This window comes from Brachyhypopomus gauderio, chromosome 4, assembly GCF_052324685.1.
Source record: "Brachyhypopomus gauderio isolate BG-103 chromosome 4, BGAUD_0.2, whole genome shotgun sequence".
Taxonomy (NCBI): Eukaryota; Metazoa; Chordata; class Actinopteri; order Gymnotiformes; family Hypopomidae; genus Brachyhypopomus; species Brachyhypopomus gauderio.
In genome coordinates, this window is record NC_135214.1 from 22152383 (window position 1) to 22176497 (window position 24115).

Genomic DNA, 24115 nt, shown 5'->3' on the forward strand with positions numbered 1-24115 from the left:
AAAAGTGGCAGCTGAAAAAGTAAATGCTGTGTTTGCCAAAATCGTCTAGGACTGAAAGCAAGCAAAAATGATATCTGCCCTGAGATTGTATCAGCTGTACAAGCGCGATGAGCCGAAGCTGTGTGGTTTCCTGGGAAAACAAGATGCTTCACATGCGACGTCGTTTCATTATATCAGCTTATCTTATTTTGCCCTGATGGTCCTGCCTGTCGTGATCTGTGAACCTAAATGCTGAGCAGACAGGAGATGGCCCTAAAGCATGATGGGATTGGAACAAGAAAGTCCATTTAAATTGACCATTCAGTAATTGGCCCTGGAATCAGAGGGAAAGAAGTTAGAAGGCTTGGTTCCCACTGGAGGAAATTATTATTTGATCCCTTGCTGATTTTGTAAGTTTGCCCATTGACAAAGATATGAACAGTCTAGAATTTTAAGGGTACTATGAAGAAAAAATCTAGGCTGCAAATCTGTTCAGTCTACAGCAGTTTAGCTCCATCCACTTAGACTGCAGTTATCAGGTGTATCAGATCTGAGTGTTTATTAATTGTACAGTTGTGTTCAAAATAATAGCCGTGTGTTTTAAAACATGAGTTAAGCACAAAATCTTTATAGTAGTTTATAATAGTATATAATTTGTAACTACTTTACAGAAAAGAACAAAAAATGAACATTGGGCTGTTACATATTTGCAGACACTGCAATTTTTTACTCCTTTTTATGATTTAAAATAAAAATTTATTAATTTGCATTTCTTGGTTTTGCTTCAGAAAAGGCATCTTTTGATGTCACCCCACAAGTTTTATAGCGGATTAAGGTCTGGGGATTGGGCTGGCCACTATATAACCTAAATTTTGCTGGACTGGAACCAAGATTTTGCTCATTTACTGGTGTGTTTAAGGTCGTTGTCTTGTTGAAACACCCATTTCAAGGGCATTTCCTCTTCAGCGTAAGGCAACATGACCTGTTCAGGAATTCTGATATATGCAGACTGGTCCATGATCCCTGGTATGCGTTAAATAGGCCCAGCACCACAGTAAGATAAACATGCCCATATCATGATGCTTGCAGCCATGTGCTTCACTGTCTTCAGAGTGTGAATTCAGAGTTTGGGGGTCGTCTGACAAACTGTCTACGGCCCTTGGACCCAAAAAGAACAATTTTACTTTCATCAGTCCACAATATGTTTCTTTATTTCTCTTTGGGTCAGTTGATGTGTTCTTTAGCAAATTGTATCCACTTCAGTACGTGTCTTTTTTTTACAGTGGGACTTTGCGGGGACTTCTTGCTAATAGATTTGCTTCACACAGGCGTCTTCTAACTGTCACAGTACTCACAGGTAACTTGAGACTGTCTTTGATCATCCTGGAGCTGATCACTGGCTGAGCCTTTACCATTCTGGCTATTCTTCCATCCATTCGAATGGTAGTGTTGGGTTTTCTTCCACACCTCTCTGGTTTTGTTGTCCATTTTAAAACACTGGATATCATTTTGGCTGAACAGCCATTTATTGTCTGCACTTCTTTATAAGTTTTACCCTCTCTAATCAACTACTGCACTGACTGGTAAATTCTTTATGTGGTAATATAATTTATACCAAAAACAGTGATAAATCTGGTTAGTCATATTGGACTGCTATTATTTTGAACACTACTTTATTATACTGCATTTTACAGGCAGCCAATCAGAACAGATCTTGTTTATCTTATATCCATCTTCAATGTGCAGTAACAGAAATTACCTGTTTAATTATAAGGGATAAAACAATGTTGTAAAATGGTGATGATACAACATTTGCATTGTTTGTCAAATAATTTTAAGCGGACAACAAGGAAAAATACGAAATAAAAATGTAGGATATGGGCTCCTTAAAGCTTATTCTCCACATGTGATATGAGTCATCTCCTTGAAGTCCAGACAACTCCTGTCCAGGTGTAGCAAGGCCTCTCGAACTTCCCTGGAGGTTTTTTGGCAGGGGAGCGAGTGGAACCTGCAGCCTGGGCTCCAACACGTCTCCCCTGGCTTGGAGGACAATTCATAATGGAGCTTCTCCAGGTCTCTGGGCAGACTGAAGGCTCTGAAGCTTTGGAGCTCCACGGGCACAGTGGTCTTCTCTGCCATTTGTCCCAGGTACACCACACAGAACTTGTGGAGCTGAAGATCTGAGGTATTGCTCATTAGCAGATTCAGGGCCAGGGAGTAAACTTCATGGGCTGACGCTGGGACTGTGTAACTGGACAGGACTGACTTGGGATCTGGGTGACCTGCAGAGAAAAGTGATAGTTTGTTTAGTATGAATAGGATATTTTAGCTTACGCTGTTTCATATTTAGTTTCAAAAAAACTATTAACATAAAATTCTTATATTTTGATTATTGACTACAATGAATGCAAAACACTGAACAATAATTGGAAACACTGGTAAGAATGCTTATCGGACCCTAATTATTTATACATATATATACCATCATAGGGAGTTTTTCCTTGCCACTGTCACCTTTGGCTTGCTCATTAGGGATCTGGACCCATACGATTGTAAAGCTGCTTTGTGGCAACGTGTTGTAAAAAGCGCTATATAAATAAATTTAACTTGACTTGTTCTTTGTTAAAGGTTTTAGTTCAAGTGGGCGCATGGGGGCAGGGATCAGCTGACCAGGGATCAGCTGAGCACCACAGGAACAGCTGGATATGCATGACATGGACTGTTCCCTCTCAAACAATGCGTAACGTCACCTTCAGTGCTGACACCACTGGCGACATATCGGGGTGGTAAGACGACGAGCACTTTGTGGGCTTGATTGATCTGGGTTATGAGCCAGCGGACCGAGCCCTGATCCGCCAGACTGCCCCTCTGCCACATGTCGATGGCCACGTCCAGCCCTGTGTGGCTCTTCAGGAAGTGTGCCAGGGCCATCACAGCACGCTGGAAAACGCTGTCCAGGGGCGGGTACACCAACAACACTCCCACCAGGTCGGTTGGACCGGGCTTTGAGAAGCCACGTCCCCTGCAAAGTCTACAAAACTGCCCTGGAAGAGGATTGGATCATTTGAGGTCATTCTACCAAAAAAAAATTAAAATTGTGAAATATTTATTACATAAAAATGAAACATTTATAATTTTGTATGGACATTTTTACTTACAAATGCAGAATAACACAGAAAGAACAGCCAGCACACATCCAACCACAATGATCAGTTCAGGGGTTTTGAGTTTGTTTGGTTCTGAATAAGGAGGAAAAAAAATAGGCATACTTGACAGACATCATCCAAAGCAATGAACATATTTATCAGTATTACAGTACACGTACGTGAGAATCAAACCCTTGACGTTGGTGTTGCCAGCACTACATACTCTACCTGCTATAATAATTGTTAATATTATTTGTTACTCTATACTATATATAAATCAACAGAGTTCTTGGGTATATAATTGTGGATTGAGGATAATTACAAAGAGCTAGGTACTTGAACTTTCTTTTGCTCGTCATTGGAGGCATACAAATATTCACTGATTGTGTCTTATACAAGAGGCAAACATGCTGAATTATGTTACCTTTGCAGTCTACATCATGTCTCTCCGAATCACATACAGGTTCGCAATGTTCAAACTCTGGAATAATCTGTGATATATGTATGATTTATTAGTGAACCGGTCATTGTTAAATGTTATGAATTCAGTTGTACACAAAATGCCAAACAATTGGTTTGGATATCTGGATTTTGTAGTTTCATGGAGACATCAGTTTTGATGTCTCCGATTAGCACTGCAGGTCAGTAAATGTAGATTTATCTGTAGCTAAATGAAAATGATCTATTTAAATTTAAAACTAAGGCTAGATTCACAGTACCAGCCTAAAGTCACTAAAAAACCTGAGCTCACTCCCTTGAAGTCTAGGGGAGGGGGGGTTGTTCTTTGTTTTGTTCTTTTCAAATCAGAGTTGAGTCACATTACCAGCCTGGATGATCTGAGATGTATCTAATAAACATCTAGAGTCAAGGCTATGTTCACAGAGTAAAGGTAAAACTGAAAAATATGCACACCCATATTACAAGATCTTCACACGGGCCAGAATACTCCAGTTTTTCAACAGTTACAATGTTTTGTCCCTGGAAAACAGAAAACACATCAGCTGCCATAAACATGTCATAAACATAAATGCAAAACAAAGTGAAGAAAAACATTGAACAAACTGTCCCAAAACTGTGATGTCCGATGAGTAAAGCAATACACCTATATGAAATCCAGTCATTATTTGCCAAATTCGCATAACATACCGTCGTCACTGTGGTGTAATAAAGTACATCTTTTCCTCGGTCCAGTCTGATACCATACTCATTTGAGTCTGAATGAGATTTGAATGTCACCTCTATCCTGTTCTCCACCCTGACCGCACTAATGTTCCAATGATCTGATGAAACAGATGTCATGGTTAATAAACTCCATAAATTATGACATCAGTAACAGTTGACATTAGGTGTTGTTTGTCTCCCCAAATACTATTAGATAGAGTACTCTGTTCAGGTGGATCACCTCTAACTGGATATTACCCTAAAGACAGTATTACAGTGTTTTCTGATCACTAAGACCCAAAAAGTGGTATTTATTATATAACTAATTCATGTAGCCTACCTAACGACCTGGTGCACTAAACCTTAAGCACATTCTCTGCCTTTAGCAATTCTAAAGCAGACTTTTTGCAAAACATTACACACAGTTCCGCAACAGTGGACAGTGGAAAACACTGTCATGCAACTGCTAAACCCACCTGCCAAAACCAAACCTAGTCCTCACAGGTGAAAACACCTCTAGTTCATTTTTACTAGGTTTTATGTAATACTGACATTATAGAGGCATGGTATTGGGTTTTAATATTTAATACTGACATTATAGAGGCATGGTATTAGGTTTTAATATGTAATACTGACATTATAAGAGGCATGGTATTAGGTTTTAATATGTAATACTGACATTATAGAGGCATGGTATTAGGTTTTAATATGTAATACTGACATTATAGAGGCATGGTATTAGGTTTTAATATGTAATTTAATCAGGCACATCAGCAGTACTATAGCAAACATTGATCACATGGTGAAAAAACTGACCACTGACGCTAGCACGTAACTAACACAAATTGTGATTGGTCAATGAAAATTATGTGAAGATTGTAAAATTGTATGAAATGTGAACATGTTACCTTTGTTTAATTGTCTTTGACATGTTGGATAATTATTCATCCGTTCATCATCACATCCTATTGAAAAAACATTTTAAAAAATGAAATAATAAGTGATAATAAAGAGAAACCATACATATTTATTTCATTGTGATTTTGAAACCAACCAGGTATATGAATGGCTTTTGAAACGTTTTCCTGGCCTGATGCATTAATAGGTGCGGTGGGGAGATTATAGGCACTGACTATATAGTCGCTGTTAGGTTCAATATGGGCAGCGGGGCTTATGAAATGGAACCAAAGCTGTAAAATAAGGAGTAACATAAGACAGCAACAAATAAATGGATCAGATAGTTTGTGTAACCCTGAATACATTTAAGTTAATATTTTCTAAACATGAATTTCATTTATTTTAATATGGATATGCTTTTGCCATAATGTTTTAACATGTCTTAATGAAAGAATCATTAAAAGCAACACTGGCGTAACTAATGGTATGCTGTCCAAGATAATGGGAATGTCCTGAAGATAATGGGAATATCCTGAAGATAAAAGGAATGTCCTGAAGATAATGGGAATATCCTGAAGATAAAAGGAATGTCCTGAAGATAATGGGAATATCCTGAAGATAATGGTGATGTTCTGAAGATAATGGGAATGTCCTGAAGATAATGTGAATGTCCTGAAGATAATGGGAATGTCCTGAAGATAATGGTGATGTCCTGAAGATAATGGTGATGTTCTGAAGATAATGGGAATATCCTGAAGATAATGGGAATGTCCTGAAGATAATGGTAATATCCTGAAGATTAAAAGAATGTCCTGAAGATAATGGTGATGTTCTGAAGATAATGGGAATGTCCTGAAGATAATGGTGATGTCCTGAAGATAATGGTGATGTTCTGAAGATAATGGGAATATCCTGAAGATAATGGGAATGTCCTGAAGATAATGGTAATATCCTGAAGATTAAAAGAATGTCCTGAAGATAATGGTGATGTTCTGAAGATAATGGGAATGTCCTGAAGATAATGGTGATGTTCTGAAGATAATGGTGATGTTCTGAAGATAATGGGAATGTTCTGAAGACAGGCATGAAAATGGGTCAGGGGTTAAAAAGGTGAGAAGACCGGGGGGCGGGGCATGTGACGTCATGGGGATACGGCGACGGGGCGTTGACGTGGGGGGCATTGACATGTGACGTCATGGGGATACGGCGACGGGGGTGGCTGCTGGTGTACGGGGATACAGCGACAGGTGATGCCAAATATTACGGAGCCCGTAAGGTGACATCATGTAAAAAATATAATAACGCGTGGCCACGACTTACTAACGCGTGCAAATGAGATAATTAACGCGTGCGAACAAGATAATTAAGTATTACTTTTAGGGATGCAAATTATCGATTAATTCATTAATCGTTAGTTGATTGATCTTATCGATCGACTTTCGATTAATCAATAAGCTGCGTTTTTCACCTGAATTTCAGTGTTTCAATAGGGCCTTTAAAAATATCAGCTAAATGGTTCACTTTGTTCAAAAAGTATATTATATTATGATAATTATATTGTATTATATGATATATTGCTCAAGTAATTATGCATTAGGAAATTTTTATGGTATAACAAAATACATTCTTTCATTTAAAAAGGAATAAATTAAGGACTGGCTCCATTCTTGCATTTGAAACATTAGACATTAGACAAAAAAAAGAAGAAATTAAATAGAGAGCCAAACAGAATATTATTGAGCCTATGCTTGGACAATGTTTCTAGCCTTGTAGTGAACACATGCTGTAACACGACCGGAGAGTGCCCAAGTCTCCACAACATCATTGAGCTTGTCAGCTAAATTGTCAGCGGTGTGTCTATCCGACATGTTCGTCGTAATCAGCACTGCAGATTTTAGCTGCCAGTTCTCGTCAGTGTAGTGGCACGTCACGGTAATGTAACTTTCTGTTAGAGCCGTCCAACAATCTGTTGTAAGGGCTACAGCAGTAGCAGTAGCTAGCTTTGTTTTTAGCTCACTCTTCTTTATTCGTAGCGAGCTTCGAAAACGCTCGCCTTCCCAGTGTAGCTGTGATTTTAGGTTGACCAGGTGCAGTGGTGATATGCAGGACAGCTGCACGGTGTTCAAATGATAATTGAGTGAGCTAGTGGAACTGTTATACTTCAATACCGCATTACACAGAGAATATTTGACTTCTTTGCCTAAATTAACAATGTTGAAATTGTAGCGACTACTACTCCTCGCAGCGAATTCCCTAACAGACAGGCACTTGGTCCTTTAAGTGACACTGGGGGAGCGGAGAGAGAATGGTGCTATTGTTTGAGTTGCGTGGAAAATAAAGTTTCCCTCATCGGGATTTTCTGGATTACGCAGTTTCTGTCTTGTTTCCCGAACCCGCTTCAAAATGGTCCCACACCGCACGTCTTTTCGCCCGCTTCATTTTGTTTGCCACTCTGGTCTTTCGCGACACGTGTTCACTTCTCGTTCTTACGCTCTGTTCAAGTTACTACAGTAGCACGCTAAAACGATTAATCGTGATTAATACATTTTGATCGACTAACCTCTTGATCGAAAGTCGATTAATCATTTGCATCCCTAATTACTTTATATAAAGCCAGGTTTACCTTCATTGGGCAGTCAGTTCGCGAACATCCCTGGGAAAAATAAACTTTGTTGCCGCGTGTGAAAGGCGACATTAGTATCTCGTTCCCACGCGTTAATAAGTCGTGGCCACGCGTTATTATTTTTTACATGATGTCACCTTACGGGCTCCGTAAAATATAGTAAAATCCACTAAAAAAATGTTTTGACTGTCTTGTCAATGGATTCAATGTACGAGCCAGATCCGTAAACGCGAGAGGCCGCTTTCGCCATTCCAGATGACTCAGTCAAAACCATTACGTCTTAATGAACCAATAAATACATCAGCGGCGAAAATGAGTGTAAAAATACCACGGTTCACGTGTTTTTATTTTCTAACATGGGCTAAAGCACAGGGTAGAGTCAAACGACAAGCGTTTACAACTTCATCTTCAACCTTTTCAGCCCTGGTGCGAATGTTATCCTCACACGTCCCTGGATTCACCAGTTACAACTACAGACACACAAAAAAAATCTTGTTTCTCATTTTATGTCGCCGTTAACTACACGGGCTTGACGCGAACTTAGTATGCCCATCTACCTATTTATCACAAGAGCTTGTGGCTATTTCTGACGGTGTTCAACGCTGTAGCGAACGGCAGTAACTTTGTTTTACCGCAAAATATGAAAACGATTGAAACCATTAATAACCCAATTAAATCCACTGGGAAATGTACGATCTGGTAAATGTAGTGGTAAATGTACGATCTGGTAAATGTAGTGGTAAATGTACGCTCTTCTGACTTGTCCGCGGTGTAGCACTAGGTCCTGATTCTCGTCCTGCTTAGCAATGAATAACATGAATGAAGAACGTTCGTATGATTGAACGCTATTTGGCCTCCATGAAGGTTCTGGGCGGAAACTGCTGGAATTGCCGATTTCGGAAGTGCTCTGTTTGCTTATTAAGTCAATATGATAATTAAAATATATACATATAATCTCCCGACCCCCGACCCCCCCCCCCCCCCCAAAAAAAAAAACTCATCGGATCAACACGATTCACGTAGGTCAACCTTTTCAACTTCAAAACGGCGAATTTCGCCGAAAGGTGACAGATTTTCATGCCTGTGAAGATAATGGGAATGTTCTGAAGATAATGGGAATGTTCTGAAGATAATGGTGATGTTCTGAAGATAATGGTGATGTCCTGAAGATAATGGTGATGTCCTGAAGATAATGGTGATGTCCTGAAGATAATGGTGATGTCCTGAAGATAATGGGAATGTTCTGAAGATAATGGGAATGTTCTGAAGATAATGGGAATGTTCTGAAGATAATGGGAATGTCCTGAAGATAATGGTGATGTCCTGAAGATAATGGTGATGTCCTGAAGATAATGGTGATGTCCTGAAGATAATGGTGATGTCCTGAAGATAATGGTGATGTTCTGAAGATAATGGTGATGTTCTGAAGATAATGGGAATGTCCTACGCTTGACTTTTATTCAGATTTTTTTAAAACCATAGTTGATTTGGTTAAAGTAAATGCCTTGTTTAAAAATTCTACGTTCCACTGTAATTATGCTTTCTGGCCAGGTTATATTATAGTTCATGCTTTCAGTTATGACTAACAGTAAAATATATTAACCATCTAGCAATAAAGAGCTTACCTGCTTTAAACCAGTATAGTTGGCCTGTTTTGAAGTAAATGGAGGATCATACTGGCATCTGTAAGACTCTGGTTTCTGCATACTTAGCTCTATCCATGTGGCATTAATACTATAAATACTTCCTACAGAGGCAACAATGACAAAATAAGATGATTCTTTCTAAATGTTCAAATACTTATTTGCAGCAGTAACACACAAATAAATAATTTAAAAATCATACATTGTAATTTTTTGGATTTTTTAAGATTTTGTCTCTCACAGTGGACAAAATTTCAGACCCCTCCATGATTTCTAAGTGGGAGAACTTGCATAGTTGCAGGCTGTTCAAATACTTACAGTATTTTCCTCATTGTATATCTTATTCCTTCATTCTATTTTCCATCATATAGGCCAAATGAACCTGGGTGAAATCTGACACTCTAAAGTAGAAGTTATCTGGAGCTGGTTGAGTTCTATTGAAGTAAGAGTGCGCCAAACGCAAGTAATAAGATGTTTAAAGCTGTTCCCAAGTGACTAAACGAAAAGACGTTTTCCTGCTTGGTTTGAACAAAGAATCTGATAACTGTTTTTCAGATTTTCATAATGGTAAATATTTACACATTTACTTTAAGACTAATCTTTGGGGGCATATAAGGACGTACTCACACTAGGCACGGTTTGCTCGTTCCGTGCTGGGGCCCGGTTATCCCCCCTCCCCACTCCCCCGCTGGCCTGCACTCACACTCGCTTCAGCAACCCGGCCCGAGCACGCTTACGTCATCACAACGCCGCTTTATTTGGAAAAAAAGCGCGCTCGCACAACACTATAGAGTTCACGATTCTCTTTTTATTGTATTTTTGGAGTGCAGAAACACGGTGCAAGCACAGATTTATCGATAATTTAACACAACGATTGTCTGCTAATCGCTTTGCCGCTATGACTGTTTAACGTGAGCGTCGCATCACTGATGTCATGTTTGAGTTCCAGCGAAATGAACCAATCAGACGAGGCACCAAGCGGGCCCGGGCACGGATAGCGCTCACACTAGAAGCGAACCGTGCCCGAGTCCACATGAATCGTGCCCTGGCCCACCTCTTCAAAGCGGGCCCGAGCACGGTTAACTGATCCGGGCCCGGGCACGGTTGGAGCGCTCACACTAGCCAAACGAACCGTGCTTCGGCAGGCAACCGTGCCCGGGCCCGGATCACAGAGCCTAGTGTGAGTACGCCCTAAAATATTCCTGAAGTCACAGTTTTGATCTTGATTTTGATGTTATGAATAATTAAAAATAACTAAGCCAAGTCTGAACTTTGGGTCTCCACTCATTTAACAAGGATAAGAACATACTTGATATTTCAATTAACTTCTAAAAACACTAATGAACTTTTGCTTTATGCAGTTTTGAGTAATAGCGATTTAAAATGTATCAGTCACGCAAAAGAGGTCAAAGGACAGGTCAGTCCCCAGAAAAGCTCCCTTCTAATCCCATTCACCTGAACAAGAAGCCACAGTGTGATTGTGCAGAAGGAGGCCATGAAGATAGATTTAAGATAATTAAACGCATGTGGGGTGGTGAAAAAATAGTAGATAGTAAGCTGAAAATAAGTTGAAAAAATATGAAAGTCTGAAAATTTCATATGAAATATGAAATTTAGGTTTAAATAAATATTAGTGATCAGAAATGACAATACTCACCATCAATATTGATAGCCCAGCTTATATTCAGGGATGGAGATGATCCGTTTTCAGAAATAAGTTTGACAGAAAGATCATGTAGTGGTGAAGGATTGGACTTGTGGACCTGAAGCCACTCTTTAGGTACCATTTCTTCAATAAAATAACGTTTATTAAAAAAATTAATTTAAAAGTACATATGACTTGATCTAAATCCATTGGCATCAATTATATTAATTAGATTCTATGACCAATGTCTAATTTAGTGCCATGTTAATACTTGTAAGTAAGTAAGTAAAAGTAAAATTCATTTATATAGCACTTCTCACAGGCACAAGCCACAAAGTGCTTTACAACGGAAAATAAATAAGATAACGAAAAACAAAAACACACACTATAAAACAGAAATAAAATACAGTGCACAAGGTCAACGGCTGCAACCTCCACCACTAACTAAACGCCTGCGTAAAAAGGAAAGTCTTTAGCTGTTTTTTAAATGTATCCACTGAGTCAGCTGATCTTAAATGTGGAGGAAGTGTGTTCCACAGTTTTGGAGCAAGCACCTTAAACACTCGGTCTCCACGAGTCTTTAGACATGAGCGTGGCACAGACAGTAAACTCAGGTTGTTTGCCCTGAGTGATCGCGATGAAGTGTAGGGGTGGAGCAGGTCAGCGACATACACAGGAGCTGTGTTGTGTAGTGCTCTGTATGTTAAAGTTAAAATCTTGAACTGGATCCTGAATGTAGTCACTGGGTACTAAAGTAAGATCATCCATGAGAAGTTGTACTTTCACACAAGGGAAAAAATCACCACAAAAATGTCAGGTTGAAGTTTGCAGGTGATCACCAGGACAAACAACTAGCCTTTTAAAGGAGTCTTATCTGGTCAGATTAAACAAAAACAGTGTTTAGCTGTAACAATCCATGCTGTGTATGGAGGAAACATGAGGTTTTTATTCCAAAGAAAACCATCCCAGCTGTGCACAAATTAGGCAGAATCTTGACCTCAGGGTAATAGGGAAATTTTATATCAGGAAATAGACAGTAAATAAAACCTCTTGGCCATTTGTATGAAAGGATCCCTTCATAAATTACAAACATAAATATCATAAATGACAAATACAGGGACTGTACAGCATCAAACATAGACCAAAAAACTGAACTAAACGTTTTTAGTATGACTGAAGGTCTTTAGTATGGTGTACAATGACAGACTGTATGAACTGAACAAATATAACTTACCATATGCTTTGATACACTTCACCAACTGTATAGAACAAGTGAAAACAGCTGCATACATACTATATTCAGAGCAGTTGTGTTAGTAGCTGCAAAATGAATGAGTAAGAGTACAAATATTCTTCTTAGGTTGAGTAGCAGCTCCATTCCAGTGGTGAGAAGACTCAAACAGACCTCAAAAAGACCTTCAGCGGTGTTTGCCTGTGAAAATAAACTGAAGCATTGTCTATGGTCTAAATGTACTTGTACGTTTGGATACGCCCACTAACTGATTGCATGCACCTAGTGGAGTATGACAAAACAGGATATAATAGACTGATTGTAGATAAACAGCTGCCAATAGATTAGATTATTCATCATATCCTGAATTCGTGTGTAATATATCTATATGATTGATAATCATGAATTTACCAATAATTATGTGAACACAGTAATAAACCAACGAACAGTCCTATGCATTTGTCAGTGGTAAGGGGAGAGTAAACAACCAACCAAATTTGTAAACAATAAACGAATTAAACATTGCTGTCAAATGGCATGAAGAGCGACAATTAATGGCTTATGGTCAAGTTCCAAACTTTTATTTTGAAAAGGGGAAGTTCCGTGTCCGATCACTCTCTGTCATTTGGGTCTGACTCCGCCCAGGCAGTTCGGCAAAACACACAAACTAATTCTGGAGAAGTTGTCTGCAAGTGGTAAGTGGCTGGTGGTTGATCGGCAGGCCTGTTCAGAACAAATGTTCCGCTTTTATAGTGCAGGACGTGTCAAGTTCTTTATGTTCTGGTACTGAATATCAGTATTTGACTGGGTCGCGTTCAGTGGTGTCAGTGTCATGTGGAGTTTTAGTCCGAAGTTGAATGAAAATCTGATTATGTTGCCCTCTTTCCCAATTTAACCAGCACTCGCGCAATCCAGTCATCCAGTTTCCAGTTCCCCCCTGTGTAAAGTTATTTTAACAGACTTATGATCAATTAAAGAAGGTTATAATTTGGGAATCATATTTCTAGCTTTGGAAAAACCTTTGATTTTTGAGTTCTCATCTTACTGATACAAGCATCAAAACAAAAAAAGGTTATATATTTTTTATCTTAGGCTATAATCGTGAAGTTTGTCCTCGCAGTCCAAATCGTTTTTTCTGTTGGTTAGAAACAAATCCAGCGATATATAGTTCAGAATAACTTCCAGTAGGTCTTCATTAGCATATTTGCACAGAAAGTGTTTGGTTAGTTACTCAAAACATTAACCCTTTACAAAAATGATTTTAAAAAAAGCATGTCAACGTGATTTATCGAGTACTTTTGTACCTTTGTAGCTGCTGTCAGTCGGCTAGACTTGAAATTGTTCAGTGTCCCTTCATTTTTGTGAGACTTCTTGTCGGATGAGAATTTTCCTTTTGGTTTAATTAATTTAATTAATTGGTCAAATAGCCAGAATATATACGAGTAGGCTATAACGTCTAATTCAGAAACCAAATTCGTAAAAAACGTTTTAAAAAAATCACGATAAGACAAATTTGATACGAAAATCACGAAAAGACAAATTTGTCATTTAAAATGCATTATGCTATAGAAATTGATTGTAATCATATAAATACTGGGAAACTGACCTACTCAAATTGTTCTTTTTCAGGACTTTTACTGGGTCATTGATAAGGGTCTCACTCGGCGCACACATCTGTTTTTGGACATAAGGCAGACAGAATACAACTATGGTATTTCTCCACCTGTCTGCACGGCTGTCTATTGCGCTTGGCAAGAATGCTACCATAGCGAACTCGCCACGTGCCCGTTTGACCCCACTAGTTACTTACTACAGTACTTCCTCGACCGCTAAGACAACCCCATCCTACAGCTATGTCATCATCGGGGCGGGGTCAGCCGGGTGCGTGCTGGCCAACCGCCTGTCGGAGAACCCGTCCGAGTCTATCCTCCTCTTGGAGGCGGGGCCTAAAGACATGTTGCTGGGCAGCACGCGCCTCTCATGGAAGATACACATGCCAGCGGCGCTGACCTACAACCTCTGTGACGACAAGTACAACTGGTTCTACCACACGCTGCCCCAGGCGGGCCTGGACGGCCGCGTGATGTACTGGCCCCGCGGACGGGTCTGGGGTGGCTCGTCCTCCCTCAACGCCATGGTGTACATACGGGGTCATGCGCAGGACTACAACCGCTGGCACGGCCAGGGTGCCGATGGCTGGGACTACGATCACTGCTTGCCCTATTTCCGCAAGGCCCAGTCCCACGAACTGGGGGCGGACCGGTACCGAGGCAGGAACGGGCCGCTTCACGTCTCCCAGGGGAAGACCGATCACCCTCTGCACCACGCGTTCATCGAGGCTGGGCAGCAGGCAGGGTACCCGTTCACCGACGACATGAATGGGTACCAGCAGGAGGGATTTGGCTGGATGGATATGACCATCCATAAAGGTAGAAGCACAACAGACAAGGGGATCTAGTGATCTAGGGATCTAGTGATCTAGAGATCTAGGGATCTAGGGATCTAGTCGATTGCAAGCTTCAGACTTAACGTGCGAGTCAACCTGACTTGTAAACATTTTCAGTCTTTTAAATAGTCCTGTTGTCAAAGGCATACAGTGTTACGGATTGATTTCATTTTCATAACTGGACCCCATCCTTTTGCATCACACTAATATTATGCACTCAAGGGTCCGAGACAAGGTTGGCTTCATTATGTATCCAAATCATTTATGTCTGGACTTAAAAAAGAGGATTAGATTAGATTAGATTAGATTCAACTCAACATTGCACATTGTCACAAGTACACGGCAATGCAGTGCAATTCGGTGTACAGCACCGCAATCCCAGATGGGGGGAGAGATAGAGAGAGAACATTAGGAAGGAGACAAAATCTCCACAGCACCAGGCAGTGCAGAGAGCAAGAGAGTGCGACCACCTCTCGTGAAAGCCGGAAGGAGAAAAGACGATGAACATTTCTTTAGCGCATTGCGCAATACGACCACTCGCAGTGCAGATGTTTAGTTAGCACTGGGCAGCTCTTTAACGGCTATCAAATGTTCTCACACGGTCTCTCCTCTCAGCCAGGATCATCTTCCCTCCTGCATTTCCCCCGTTTAGATCTAAATCTCCATTCTGCTTTAAATCATGGTTCTTCTACCCTCACACTCCTCACCGCAGGGAAAAGATGGAGCACAGCTAGCGCCTACCTTCGGCCCGCTCTGTCTAGGCCCAACCTGAAGGCCGAGGTCCACTGCCTGACCACGCGCGTCCTGTTTGACGGGACCCGGGCCGTGGGGGTTGAATACCAGCAGAATGGGCAAGTAAAAAAGGTAGGCCAGGGTTCAAAGGTCAGAGGGGTCAAAGGACCATCCCTGGTTAAAGGGCACGAAAATGGGAGGCCAATGTTTTTAACCGTAATAATCTTAATTATGCACAGTGCAGGTTCAGGTTTGAACAGATTTGAGGACTGAGGGAGAGGGAACAGTGAACAGGGTCCCTTAGGTGAAATGACGAGTGTAAAAAGTAATTTATTAAACTATCGAGTATAATTTTTTTTATTCCCAGATATAAATAACATCGGTGTACTTGCTGCATTTAGGAGAGTCTAATTGGTTTACTAGTTGCTAGTTCATAATTATCTATGCTTTAAAAATTTTTTTAAATCACGTTTCACTGTTTCTTACGTCATCCTATTACTTCATTCTTTTTATATAATTTATATGTGTGTTTGTTTTTTCTTTTCTAGCAAATGCATATAATTTAACAATCATTTAAGATATTATGGAACCTTAATTTCATGTAAGTAAGTGCAGGTAGCAATGTACACTTGCCTGTTGAAGGTTACCAGTTCAGCTTTCACAATACTGCTGTTTCCTTATTCATAAGTAAAGAGTTTGGTTTTCTGCGACAAGACATAAGGGTCTGTGTCTTACCTCCCCAAGCCCTTAGTTTGATTAGACAAGTTCTCAGGAACAGAACCCACCTTCTTTCTAAGTCAGCAGAAGTTGCTTCAAACCACAAATGTTTCCATCCTATGAGGATCGTGTCACAAATGCTGATGACAAACCACATGCCTCTTCCTGTGAATTATCTCTGTCATCGGGTCAATTTTACCTCTCAAAACCAGCTTATTTCAAGAACAGATCTTTAATTTGTGTGCTCACAATACTGCAAAGACCTAATTCTTTCTCTTGTGTGTTTCTGTGTGTCTGTTGTGTGGCATCAGGTGTTCGCTGATAAGGAGGTCATTCTAAGTGGTGGGGCCATTAATTCTCCTCAGTTACTCATGTTGTCTGGAGTAGGGGACGGTGACCACCTGAAGGAGCTTGGCATTCCTGTCATACAACATCTGCCAGGTGACTTGGCGCTGCCTTTCTAGGTTCACGTCAGGTGCCAACCACCCCAACCAACATGACAGGACCAAGATGAATTGGCCGTTTGGTAATACAAATGATTACCAATCTTAAACAAGAGAAGTGGTCAACCATTACCAAATCTTGTTGGGTTTCTTGGCTGGTCCGTAGTAGCCCTTCCAGTTGCCTTTACTATCATATCTGTTGTGATTTATCCTGGGTCTTCCCTGGGATCTCCTCCCAGTTGGGTATTCCTGGAATGCCTCACCAGTGAGGCGCCCAGGAGGAAGCAGATGCTCAAACCACCTCATTTGGCTCCTCTCTACATTTAGGAGCAGTGGCTCTACTCCCAGTCTCTCCCGAATTACCGTACTCCTCACCTTACCTCTGAGGGAGAGCCCGGACACCCTGTGGAGGAAACTAGTTTCAGCCACTTGTATCCGCGATCTCATTCCTACGGTCACTACCTAGAGCTTTTGACCATAGATTAGAGTCGGAATGTAGACTCACCTGTAAATTGACACAAGGGTGAAACGCTGGTCCAGAGTTCCATGACCAGGAGGGAACCCGCATCGTTCCTCTCGTAACCGAGCTTCAACTATCGACCGGACACACTTTTCCAGTTATTATCTTACATTTATGGGCGTCAGTGAGTGCAGGGGGTGTGCGCCTGCATCTCACCTGGTGCAGGTGCCATCCAGACTAAAGTAATAGTTCCCAGAGAACACAAATCCTGTTATGCTTATCAACATGTAAGTCTGCCAAATGCTGTAAATGTGATGTGTGTGGGCAGGAGTGGGCAGTAATCTGCAGGACCATCTGGAGATATACGTTCAACAGCAGTGTACTCAGCCAATAACGCTGTTCAAGGCCCAGAAGCCATTCCACATGCTGAAGATCGGCCTGGAGTGGCTCCTCTGTTTTACAGGTAGCACACCAGGCAACATTTGAACACTGAAATGAACTTTGGAGTGGCTTTAGCACTAGAGGGACTGAACATTCAGTTCATGTGTAGAGTTGTACTTTATTTTTGCTGGGGGAAGGGCGTGCTTCTACATCAGTGCTAATCTGGGAGTAACACTCTTGACCTTCTTGCCAGGCTACGGGGCCACAACTCACCTGGAGAGCGGGGGCTTCATCCGCAGCCGCCCTGGTGTCACCCACCCGGATATCCAGTTCCACTTCTTGCCCTCACAGGTGGTCGACCATGGGCGCATAAAACCAACCCTCGAGGCCTACCAGGTCAGTGTGAAGAATGACACTTGCTCAGGGACCATTTAAGGTTTGCCTCATACCTCAAAGGTAGAACATGTTCTGTTAATGCTGGCAAAAATGTTCTCTTCTACTTGTGGTGTGTCTCAGAGCTCTGTTTTGGGTCCAATTTTATTTTCATAGTACAATCTCGCCTTCAGTTAATATTTCAAAAATATAAATAAAATATATCAAATATAAAATTCAACCCAAGAACCTGATTACCTAAGTGTTTGGATCTTTTTAGAATTTTGAGATTTGTTGCTGTGTCCTGTCTTGTTCTCTGTAGTTTGTTGTGTTATGTTGGCATTCCTTGATTTTTTATAAGCGTTGGTTGCCACCAGCTGCCTCTAAAAATGCAATATAAACAAAGGTAATGACTTAACTGACATGACATAAACCATACCCTGTCCTGCACACTTCAAAGCATTTTTATGGGTTGCACAACGCGTGCTAAAGATAAGTCGTGCAGTGTTACAGCAACCACTGGTGTGGTCCTTTTTGGTTCTTTGTTAGGTACATGTTGGTCCAATGAGGAGTACAAGTGTTGGTTGGCTAAAATTGAGGAGCAGAAACCCCTCTGATCACCCCATCATCCAACCTAACTACCTCTCCACAGGTAAGTCATGTCTTAACAAGAAATGTTTCAATACCTGATGTAGCAGTTTCCCCTCAGCTTGTCTAGCCTGTCTAGATGAGATGTTCTTGTCTGTGCCCTTTGCATACAAGTTTAAAAACAAAGAAAACAAAATTACTTCTTATACTTTAGGCATGTTTAAAAAACATACAGTTTACTATTTGGAAATGTTTACTTAAATATAATGGGATAAAATGTGATGAAAAGCTAGGATATTTCACTTGGAAGTAGTTCTGGTGAAGTAAGTTTGTATCTTTATGCATAGTGTCTGATTAAAGTGGTGAATGCTGAAATGTGGTTTGGTAGTGAACAGTCCTCACACTTCACACACTCACTTTCCCTCTGCATCCCAGACAACGATGTGTGGGAGTTGCGCCAGTGCGTGAAGCTGGCACGTGAAATCTTCGCCCAGAAGGCCTTCGAGCCGTTCCGGGGGCCCGAGGTAATGCCAGGTGCCATCTTCCAGTCCGACAGCGACATCGACGCCTTCGTGCGTCAGAAGACCGAGAGCGCCTACCACCCGTCCTGCACGTGCAAGATGGGCGCGCCGACGGACCGCGGAGCCGTGGTGGACCCCGACACGCGCGTTTATGGCCTGGAGGGTCTGAGGGTGGTGGACGCCTCAATCATGCCCAGTATGGTTAGCGGCAACCTGAACGCGCCCACGATCATGATTGCCGAGAAGGCCGCAGATGCCATCAAAGGCCTGGTGCCACTCTGTGACTCCAACGTGCCCGTATACCAGCCTCCGAGCCTGGAGACACAGAGGTGAGGGGTGCCCTCTTACGCACCCCTCTTAACATAAATCATCCAACAATGAAAAAAATTCTTTTAAAAGGATTTAAATCTAGCAATTTTAACACTAAATGATTTAACACTAAATGAATGTTTATGCTGCTACATCACGTATTTGGCACACACATTAATAATGGATAAATAGCTGCCCAAGGTTTAACATTAAACATTTGACATGCCTGTAGATCCACTGGTTAGTTCAATGGTACACAGTATTTGGGATTTATTTTCCTTGAGGTTGGTGTATGACAAGAGTAGAGGTTTTGTTCACATATGTCCTATAGTGATTAAGTTAAATGAAAAAAAAAAAGCTTTGATGTCACTTCAGAACTTCAGGTTAAGTTAGAACTTGAATTTCTACTCGTGTGTTTTGCACTCTCAGTTTATATGAGAGGTGCAGACTTGGGCATTGAAACCAAAGGAGTTTCTCTAAAGTCCTTAAGCATTTAGTATGGAGCCTTAATGTTTTGTAACAGGACACATTTCATCAAGTCAGTGTTAGGTACTTTACCATTTGTTGAATATAAATGGCAGTTGATTTTCATGCTACGTGAATAAGCAATAATGATGTGCCATATTTACACCAGCAGCCTCGCCAGTGTCTGAGAGGTTACAGCTTTTAAAATTAACATAATACTAATTATTTTATGTTCTATTCAAAAGTTTACATAACATTTGCCTATGATCAATCTATATGTATATATGTATATGTACACACACATATATATGTATGTATGTATGTGTGTGTATATATCATTTCAGTTCATATTAAAATATGCCATATTAAATGTTTACTACACCTCTCCCTAACAGCAGAGACTGAAAAATGCATGTGCTTTGAGTTCAGACAACTTACACGGTGTTGAGTGTTTCCTTTGTGTTCAGTGTTGTTACACTCAGCTGGTGTACTCTTTTATGTTGGTCACCTCATTTGTGGTTACATCATTGTTTTAATTAATTTATTTTAAAAATAATCCAGGCCAAGACAAAATGAGGAATTCCAATGTACAAAACCAGATTGTCCATCAGTACAAAACTGACAGACCTGAGCCAGGAGCTACACACCGATACTGGAATATTTAGACTGAAAACATTATTGAACAAAGAGTTAAGATTTCAAATACACAAAATCACAATATGAAAAATAAACATAATTTTCATCATACTTTTTACATTGTCTCTTCCACTTTTTTTTCTAACAGAAGTTGTCAAAAAGTCCATAATAAAAATTTCCAGTGAAAAGGAAATTTGATTGTTTTGAAATTTTACATTTGAATACCGTATTCACACCAGATTTTTTTTGTCATCGTCAGAACAACCTGAACCGGGCTGAACCAAGCTGAACCGGGCTGAACCAGCCTCTGGCAAGGACATCGATTTAAAAAACAAAAGACTGAATTCCAGTGTTCCGTTCAAGTCACAACAGACGAAAGTATGCGTATCATCCGCTTGCCTGTGGTAAGCTGGACTTGGGTCTGTTGACAGCTACTGCTTTCTTATCAGGTGCTTTATTGATTGGTTAATTTATTTATTTAGTCAAGTGCCATTGGTCCGCCTTCTGCTGATTATGAAACTCTTGACACGGTTCATTTGCATCGCATCATAAAAAAAACATTAAAAAATAAAATAAGATACATGTGACATAAAGACAGTGCAGAGAGCAACACCATAAAACGTGTTTGCTGTTCAGAGCCCTTGTTGGTAAGTAGAGTATTTCAAAGCAATGCTGCGGGGAGCCAGGTTTGGCATCGTTCCTGTGCTGCTAACATGTTCATCTCAAAATACAGACACAGAATTCTTTTTTTTTTTCTTTTTAAACAAAACTCGTCCCTGGAATTTCAGTGGAGCCGAAGACAATAAGCATTTTGGAATGGAGCAAACAGACTGCAGTAAAAACACTGATATGTAGTCCATCCTCATCTGGACCAAGAACGCTGTGATGTAGTGAGACGCTAAATGTGGTATATGACAGATTCTCTTTTGTGTACAGTAGCTTGGAAAAGTGCATAAAGGCTGTTTTTAGGTTCTCTAGGTAAGAGTGTGAGGAAGGTTTTGTGGCCCAGCAAACAAGCCAACTTTAGTTTGTCATAACCCACCATGTTTGTAGCTGACACCCTGAAGACTAGGGCTGTGTTCGAAATAGATTACTACATACTGGATACTGCATACTGGACTCAGTATATACTGGATACTGCATACTGGACTCAGTATATACTGGATACTGCATACTGGTCCTCGTAGTAGTATGCAGTACAGTTTCCAGTATGCGACAAAAGCAAAGCACACTACGGGGTTACGTGAACGTAGCGTTGCATGATGGGATGCAGTACACCACGAAGACAGCTCTGTTCGAGTACTGGAATATTTTGCGGAAGTAGTAGGTCATCCGGGTATGTTTCGCGTACTGGAAATTTTCATTTTGGTCACATACTGCATACGACATACTGATTTGGGGCTCGATCAGTATGCCAGTAGTATGTAGTAGACTATTTCGAACACAGCCTAGGTTATCGTTTGGCAGGGACCAGAACTACTTGTTAATGGTTTCTGGTCTTCAGAGCTCTAAAACACAACCAAAAAGGTGCATTCAGGTCCTTTCTATGCCTTAAACCTGTTCTCATCGGAAATACATCGGTTGGCAGCAAATTCTTTTGCATTATCAGAAAGACTGAGAATGGTTTTCGTTTCTCAGAATTCTGATGTAGTGTCGGTGAATAAAGGCTAACAGCATGTTAGCATTATGTAATGAGAATGTTCTACCTGGTCAGTATTCATTCACAGCCAGATATTTTGAGTAAAGTCACCCCCTTAAAAAAAATAAAACAAAAGCCACTCAGTGGGCGACTTGTTATAGACAGTATGACAGACTGGTTATAAAGCTTTTGTGGGAATAGCTTTGAAGATGTGACCCTCTGGTTCTGCTGGGCCTGCACGTAGGGCAGTGGCTAACCGGACGCTTCACCATCGGGTTTTGGTCTCCGAGGCTTTCGCACTCGTTCCCATGACTTTGCTCACAAAGGGAGCGCGCTGACATTCCCACAGACCCTAAGTGGTAGAGGTAGCACAGGTGCGGTGTGTCGTTAGCAGCTCTCGGGAAGTGCAGATGTGCGGGTAGTCCTTCACACGAGTGGTCACCTGAGGAGCAATAGTGTGGGATGTGGACAACACAGGAGCTTACATGCGTTCACTGAAATGATGTCAAAAGAACACGACGTAAAAAAAAAAAAAAAAAAAAAAAAAAATCGAAAGGTTTCTAAAATAAATAAATAAACAAAAACTCTTTCCCAACAAGAAAACAGTACATTGCCTTTACTAGATAAACATGTCTGAGAAAATATATGGGATCTGAATGGATTTTTCTGTAAGTGCAAAACGGATTCTTGCGTCAGCACTGGCGATGTATAAATTCGCTCGTGAACTTCGCCTGCACACGATACGCACAAGAGGGCTTACAAGAGCCCTCAATTTACAAGAGGGCCTCTGAATTATGGAGTGTGAGAGTAACGGCACTACCCCTCGAGTCTTGTGCATACTGTGTGTATGTTGCATTGGCTGAGCCCATCGTGTCACGGCCAGACTGAAATATAATACATCAGCAAAAAAGGCCAGAACACCATTAATGTTTTTAGCACTGTAATTTTACTGAATTCCATGCGCGGGGGTCGAATATTGCTAGATTTGAGCTAAAAGTTTACTTTGTTATTAAGATATACTCTAGGTCATAAAAATCAAACAGACCTCATCATAATTTTCTGTAGATTTCTAATAAATGTATATAAAAGAGGTCTATTCAAGCTGGGGGAAACCCTATCAGGCCTGTACTGTATAACGAGATCTTTAAATTTCAATCACATGGTTAACGAGGGAGATATATATTAGTGAGCAGTTTTAATTGGTTTTGTGGCCCATTTGTGACAGAATGGCAACGTATGACTTCCTGATCCTTTCTACACTTTTATATTCTCTTCATGTCTTTTGTGCACATAGGTAAGGCAATGCAAAGGGATATGACTGCAAAAGGAGAAATTTTTTTTTTGGTTGATATGTAGAGAATGTGGAAAAATATTCTTTAAAAAGCCTTTGGGAAAAGAAAAATGCATTTCAGGGCTTTCCTTCCACTTCCTGTGTCTAGTTTCCTATAGCCAGCCATGCCCTAGAGTATCCAGTAGTTGGCAGCTGGATGATTTAGAATTTTGCTCAGCTGATTGGCCCAGAGAGTTCTTTGTCTCCGCTCCCTTAAAAGGCACTATTTCTTCTTTCATGAGTTTTGTTTTTAAAAGGTGTTTTTTGCACTTTTTTTCTTTTTTTTCTTTTTTTTTAGCAAATGCTATAAATTTGAGATGCATATCATTTCATCTGTGAGGTCCTCCTCATATCTACTGTTTGGCTCCGCCTCCTCATCGCTGTAGTCATGGAGATTATGCTCCACGCTGCTCTGGGGAGAGTCCGTGCTGTCTGATCCCGCCACGTCGGTCAGGCTCCCGTTCAGCAGGTTGCTAGCTGCACTCTCCATCTCGTCGATGGTCATCTCGCAGGCGTCGGCGATCTCGTGTTTCATTGCCGCCACAAACTTTGGGTCCTTTGCATATTTCCCCAGTCCCTCCGATATCAACACCTGGTGGGAGACGAAATGATGTTTAAGTGCAAAATAACGAGCAGTTCTACGGTGTGAATCACTTCGTAGTCGCATTTCACACCAGACAGGAAAACTGGAGCGTCAAAAATGACGCCTAAAAGAGGAAACGCCAATCGAAGAAGAGGAAGGCCAATCAAT

General features: G+C 40.9%; 3 protein-coding genes across 16 annotated transcripts in view; 1 reads left to right on the forward strand and 2 right to left on the reverse strand.

Moving 5' to 3' along the window:
* Positions 1 to 669: 669 nt before the first annotated feature.
* il17rb (interleukin 17 receptor B) lies at positions 670 to 13690 on the reverse strand. The gene is made up of 13 exons (XM_077003046.1): positions 13630 to 13690; positions 12389 to 12526; positions 12329 to 12353; positions 11107 to 11238; positions 9432 to 9553; positions 5341 to 5476; positions 5195 to 5251; positions 4272 to 4405; positions 4038 to 4103; positions 3550 to 3616; positions 3138 to 3218; positions 2730 to 3023; positions 670 to 2261 (listed from the first exon to the last, which is right to left on the reverse strand). Exons 2-13 carry the CDS (start codon positions 12470 to 12472, stop codon positions 1873 to 1875), a joined length of 1587 nt encoding a protein of 528 aa, XP_076859161.1. The 5' UTR covers positions 12473 to 12526; positions 13630 to 13690; the 3' UTR covers positions 670 to 1872.
* Positions 12931 to 20440, forward strand: chdh (choline dehydrogenase). Its single transcript, XM_077003045.1, has 8 exons — positions 12931 to 13020; positions 13955 to 14754; positions 15484 to 15635; positions 16532 to 16661; positions 17452 to 17586; positions 17758 to 17900; positions 18426 to 18528; positions 18900 to 20440. Exons 2-8 carry the CDS (start codon positions 14034 to 14036, stop codon positions 19316 to 19318), a joined length of 1803 nt encoding a protein of 600 aa, XP_076859160.1. The 5' UTR covers positions 12931 to 13020; positions 13955 to 14033; the 3' UTR covers positions 19319 to 20440.
* cacna1db (calcium channel, voltage-dependent, L type, alpha 1D subunit, b) overlaps positions 20271 to 24115 on the reverse strand; it is an 83832-nt gene continuing 79987 nt past the window's right edge. For all 14 annotated transcript variants that reach the window (XM_077003042.1, XM_077003041.1, XM_077003034.1 and 11 more), the window contains one exon: positions 20271 to 23956. In XM_077003042.1, coding sequence (XP_076859157.1) covers positions 23669 to 23956 — 288 coding nt within the window. In that variant the 3' untranslated portion in view covers positions 20271 to 23668. The remainder of the gene's footprint in view (positions 23957 to 24115) is intronic.